Source organism: Mastigoproctus giganteus, chromosome 5, assembly GCF_048544385.1.
Source record: "Mastigoproctus giganteus isolate SK-2022 chromosome 5, ASM4854438v1, whole genome shotgun sequence".
NCBI lineage: Eukaryota > Metazoa > Arthropoda > Arachnida > Uropygi > Thelyphonidae > Mastigoproctus > Mastigoproctus giganteus.
The window spans coordinates 27,930,727-27,937,132 of record NC_143579.1 but is presented as its reverse complement, the minus strand read 5'-3'; the positions used below and the strand labels follow the sequence as shown (position 1 = coordinate 27,937,132).

The window sequence follows — 6,406 nt, the reverse complement described above, 5'->3', positions numbered from 1 at the left end:
TAACCTAAATCATATTTCCAATTCATGTATTTAATTATAATTGTTTAATAATTTGTTTTCATCAAATTAAAAAATCTATGAACTAGTTTACGGCAAATCAAATCAAATCAAAGCATTAAATAGCCATTTGAAACTAACATAGTATGTCTTATTTTATAAAACTATAAAATAATTGACACAAAAATTACTAATAAATCCTGGTTTACTTGATGTAAAATAGCGTACTGAATATACAATGATGAAAACAAAAATTCTGGAGAAGTTAATGAATACTACAAATGCAACGCCATTACTGTACTAAAAATACAAATTCAATGTGTATAGCAAATAAGGCACTCAAATTACTCAATGGTGCATTTTTTTATAACCATGAAATTGTTTTTGAAATAAAAATGAACAGGATTGCAATAAGAAATGTTGCAAGTCATAGAAAATGAAAGAAGAATCCACTGCATTAAACTGGAAATTATGCATTCTAATAACAGCAGGAAAATTGTCTACAACATACTTTGGCATGTATAAACTCAACTTAAAAAACCTTCTTTTGGCATTGCAGTTTACCAGTACACTGCTTCAAATTGTAACACAGGATATTTTATATCAAATTCTATAGGATACTCAATGGTTTAAAAATTAAATATTTATTTATTTAATTTATGTAAAAATTCATAACTAGTTACAATATTTATAAGTCTTTCAAAATTAATTCACAAAATATACAGGAGTAACTCAATTTGGGAAGCACAGCTACCCATCCAGAGCTCAACCATCAAAGGATTAAGTAACAAAGACAACAATACAAAACGATATATTTTTTTTCCTTCACAATAATGTAGTATGAGCTAAAGCTGAGACTTTACAGATGCCTTTACATGTGAGAAAGTAGCTTCTACACACTAATCAAAATTATACAACAAAGTCATTATCACTTTCATTATCACTTTTATTGACAACACATTCACATATGGACAAGTACCTTTGGAATTACAGTTTTCAGAACTGCTTCATTGAACAGAAGAGCATATAACCAAGGACTTGTCTGCGTAGTGACAAATACGTCAAATCTTCAACTTTGGTTGGCTTTCTACATTTAGAATGTTTTATATGTGTAAGTGTAAATATTACATGTGTCTGCTCCCCTTCCCCCCCCAACTTCGGAAACCCTTGTATAAAAGAGGGCAACAAACAAAACTGCAAAACTGGTTTACATTAAAGGAAAAAAAATATATAATATTAATATATACAGATTCTTCAGCCATCCTCTTTTGGAGGTGTAAACCAACCTGAAACAGAAAAGACACTTTCATTACTACTTTTTAAAATGCATGTAACAAATTCAAAATTAATAGGTACAGCATGTAAAATTAATATTAAAGGGAAGTCGATTTCTGATTACAATTATGAAATCCATTTAAAGATTTATGTAATTATACACTAGAGAAATATGATTCTAAAAAGATATATTTTTAAAATTTACAAAAGGAATAATGCAATAACCAATGAAGTTGATATGAAACACTGATATTACTGTAACAAGCAAACTCTTGTGACAACTACTAATATATCTTAAATACATTAAACTAAAATTAATATTTGAAATGTCCTGAAAATCACTGACAACAAAATTTCACTAATATATACCAATGCAGAGGGTCAAACATAAAATATTGATGCATCATAGATACATATGGTTACTGAAGATGGTGAGATTCTGTACATGGTGATAACAGCGGATAAGATGACTTCATCATTTTGATCTAGAGAGTAACTAACAAAGCTCTGTTTGGAAGTCTATGTCATTGACAATACTGAAAAAAATCAAAAGTTGTAGCTTCTGCAGGAAAGGTTATGGTCATCTCTCTTTTTTTTTTTATTTCAGGGAATGGTTTACCAGTATGTTGTGCCATGTCATACAACTGTTATGGGACCTTACTACAGAACTGGAGCATAAACTCAAATTGAGGCAAGACAGTTGTAGAATTAATGTGCAAAAATTTGCCTTTAACCAGCAGGTAAGTTGATTGCTGGAACAAACTTCCAACTGTTGTTGTGGAAGTTGATAGCTTAAATAAATTCAAAAAGGAAAAAGTGGACAAACTTTTGGAGTGAATGGATGGGTGAAATAGGTGTTTTTTTTTTTTTTTTTTTTTTTTTGGCTGATGCTGCATAAGCTTGCTTTCTTGCATCATATGCCTCTGCTAATGCTAACTGTACTGCACACTTTTCAGGATCACATTTGTCACAAATGACCACAACTGCAAGCAGGTGGGTGGATGCTGCATCACGACACTATGAGACCTCCACTGCTCATATTGTCAGAGCTGGAAATAAAATAATTGCAGAGTGCAAATAGAAAGAGAAATAGAATAATCACAGGGTGCAAGGTCGGGCTGTAGAGTCCCAACCTTGCAGCCTACATTTTTTTTTTTATTTCCAAAGTTAAAGGAGCTACAAAGAAAATGTTTCCAGCCATCAGAATAAGTTGTAGTTAAACTACATCTTGAGTACTGCAAATAGGTCTGGAAGCCTTGTTTTAAAGATGTGGACCTCTTGGAATGGGTGTAGAGAAGCAGCCATATTAGTCAAGGACACAAAAGGGTATTCTCACAACAAAAGACTTCATTCAAACTGCAGCACTTGAAAACTAGGCAACTGCGAGGAGACATGATTGAAGTGTTTACACCTTTAAAATGGGTTGAGTAAACTAAATGCTGCTGACGGCATCCATACTCTTTCTGCAGGAAAGAGTTATGGTCATCTCTCTTTTTTTTTTATTTCAGGTAATGGTTTACCAGTATTGGACACATAAGTGGGCATAAACTTAAGCTGAAAAGGGATAGCTGCAGGACAGACATGCAAAAATTTGCTTTCAGCCAGAGAGTAACTAGTTGTTGGAACAAACTACCATCTGATGTTGGGGAAGCAGGTAGTTTGAATAAATTTAAGGAAGAATTACACAAATTATTAGTGGATAGACAGATCAGGTGGATAGGTCCCCCCACCCCAATGCTATATAAGCATGCTTCTTTGTATCATTTGCCACTACTAATACTAATTCTAAAAATAGTAGTTGGTATTGAACTTCTCTAGTTAAAACTTTCGTGGTAAGCTATTTGCATAGTTTGAAATTTTTCAATTGATTTTTCCTCCATTTTCAAATAAAGCAAATATCATCTACGAATCTCCACCACAGCATGATATTTCTTAGTGGAGATTCTTAGATGATATTTCAAACTGGCCCCTATTATTATTTTACTTTCAAATATTTATTCCCAATTGCGGGAATAATAGATTCCCCATGCTAAGTCCTGGTTTCTGCAAGTAAAAACTTTCCATTTAAAGCAACCCAACCCAAGCAGTATCCTAATTAGATCTATTAATATTTTGTGTGTATGCAAACACACAGTTTATATGATCGAATCCATGCTTCCTAACCTGTAATTAAATTTTTACTATCTTGTAATTCAGAGTCTATGAACCCCTCATAGGGATTCATAGACTCTGAATATTAGTCACATGACATTCAGATTTAAGCTCGCTGATAAAGTGAACTGCAGTAAGTCCCCAAATTACATAAATTTTTTAATTTTTTTTAGGATTGTAAAATTTAAAACAGTAAAAAAAAAAAAGAAAAAAAAAAAAAAGCAATCAATAACAACACAGCATGCATAAATTGCACAAGGGTCATCCATGTCGAGTGGCCTAGGGGTCCCAGCTCAACAGTCTTCAATTTTGTTGAAACTTGGTGTGGATGTTTAAACAGGTTTCAAATGAAGCTGTGAAAAATTTCAGTTCAAAATATGGTATGCTTGAGGCACCAGCACCTTTTTTTTGTGGAGGTCACTTGTGTTATGCGGAATAAATCACAAATTTTCAGTTTTAAGTGTTACTGTTTAGTATTAGTAACGGCCGCATGGTGCAAGAAAGCCTATGGTTTATGCTGCACCAGCCAAAAAAAAAAAAGCCGAACAAAACAATGATAAAAATAAATAAATAAAATAAATAACTAATTAATAATAATTAATAAATAAATAAAAATAAAATACAAAATAAATAAAAAGGAAATTAAACCTATCACCCTATGCGCTTCCCTTACCCGAAAGTACTATCCAGATGACCTTTGAATTTCCCCAAACTATCGGCCTCTACCACCCATGAAGGCAACTTATTCCAGTAATTTATAACTCGCTGGCTAAAATAAAACTTCCCGCAGTCCAATCTAAACATTCCCCCCGCCCCCGTAACTTGAATTTATGTCCCCTAGTTCTAGCATCATTTATAATCTTGAAAATTTTGTCCTCATTCATTTTACTGATGCCTCTCAGAGCCTTAAACACCTCAATCAAATCTCCTCTAAGGTGTCTAGTTTCCAAACTCTGCAACCCACATATTCGAAGTCTTTCATCATAAGGACGCCCTTTTGCCGATCTCACCAGGCGAGTTACTTGTCTTTCCACCCTTTCCAGAAGCTCGATGTCTTTCTTTAGGTGCGGTCTCCATACTTGAACACAGTATTCCAAGTGTGGTCTAACATAAGCCTTATATAATGGGATTATCACGTCCCTATCTCTACTTGCAAAAGTTCGATAGATCATCGATAGGACACCATGGGCCTTCCTTGCAACCTGTTTACAATGATCAGAGAATTTCATATCTGACCGTATCTTAACACCCAAGTCCCTTTCCTCCAGTACTGGGTTTAGTTGAACTCCACCAAGTGAATAAGTTATTTTGGGATTACTGTTTCCCAGGTGTAATACCTTACACTTTGTTGGATTAAAGCACAGCTGCCATTTTTCTGACCATTCCTGAAGTCTATCTAGGTCTCTCTGAAGAAGCTCAGCTTGACAGTGATCATTAACTACTCTCCCAATTTTAACATCATCTGCAATTTTAGACATCACGCCCTCTATCCCTTCATCAATGTTGTTTATGAAAATTAAAAACAACAGTGGTCCTAATACTGATCCTTGGGGAACCCCACTTCTTACATCAACCCAATCTGTGGAATAGCTATTTATCACAACCCTCTGTCACCTGCCCTGAAGCCATTCTTCTATCCATCTAAGGATTTTCCCAGTGATTCCAACCTGTTCCAGCTTATAAAGAAACCGCTCATTCATCCAACTTGGAACCCTTCTCGTGAGTCAAAAGCTTTGCTGAAATCTAAATAAACAATGTCGAAATTATTCCCTAAATCCATGAGTGACCCTTTCAAAATAGCGAACCAGATTTGTTAAACATGATTTTCCCTTTACAAAACCATGCTGAGTATCCTTGAGAATTTCAATTCGATCCAAATGATCCTGAATTCCACCCTTGATCATTGCCTCCATGAGTTTCCCTACTACTGAAGTCAGACTAACAGGTCGATAATTTCCAACTTCACTTTTAGAGCTACCCTTATGTATGGGAGATACGTTTGCACTTTTCCAATCCAAGGGAATCTCCCCAGAGTCTAGTGATGCTCGCATAATTAGCCTCAATGGTTCAATGCATTCGCTTGCCGCATCTCTTAAGATTATAGGGTATATTCCATCAACTCCAGGAGCCTTACTGGTCTGTGGGCTCGAAAGTTTTTTCATTAAATAATCTTGCGAAATTTCAATATCGTTAATTACATATTTTTTAACTTCGCTCCCACAATTTCCCATTGCCACAAAAGGCTTTTCATTTGTAAATATCGATGCAAAATAACTGTTGAGTTCATCTGCAATGGCAGCTGGTGTATTCATTACTATCCCATTTCCCTTATGTAAAGGTCCGATCTGGTTTGTCCTGCTCTTCTTGGCATTTATATATGTGAAGAATTCTTTATCCCCCCCCCCCCCTCTTTGCTCTGTTTGCTTGTGATTTCTCATAAACTGCCTTTGCCTGTCGAACCTTTTCTGTGGCTCTATTACACATCACCTTGTAGCTGTTATAGGCTTCAGTACTTTTTATTGCTCTGTAACCTTTCCATGCCACCTTTTTCTGCTTAAGTAATGCAGCAACTTCACTATTCATCCAACTTGGAACCCTTCTCGTGGAGTATTTTTTTAATGGTATATACGCATTCAAGGCATCTGTGATTAATGTTTTAAAAGCGTACCACAGTTCAATTGTATTCATTCTCTGCGCGATATCTACCCAGTTAATAGAGGCCATGTAGTACCTTAAGGCATCGTAATTTCCTTTTCTGAAATTAAAACCCATTCCTTTGCCTTTAACTACTGCTACCTCTCTCGTCATCATCCACCGTAGAACTCCGTGATCACTTCCTGCTACTGGTTCCTCTACTGTCAGCCCTGTTATGTCATCTGATTCATGTGTGATGATGAGGTCTAGGATATTCTTTTCTCTAGTACTTTCCCTGACGTGTTGATACAAATAACAGTCATCTAGTTGATTTAAAAATTTTGTTCCC

At 35.1% G+C, this 6,406-nt stretch overlaps 1 protein-coding gene across 1 annotated transcript in view; it reads right to left on the bottom strand.

The window, feature by feature from the left end:
- Positions 1-231: 231 nt before the first annotated feature.
- Positions 232-6,406, bottom strand: part of LOC150085265 (ubiquitin-conjugating enzyme E2 Q1) — a 187,225-nt gene continuing 181,050 nt past the window's right edge. The window contains exon 11 of the mRNA XM_090373119.1: positions 232-1,283. Within this exon, the coding sequence (XP_090229245.1) occupies positions 1,252-1,283 (32 nt within the window). The 3' untranslated portion in view covers positions 232-1,251. The remainder of the gene's footprint in view (positions 1,284-6,406) is intronic.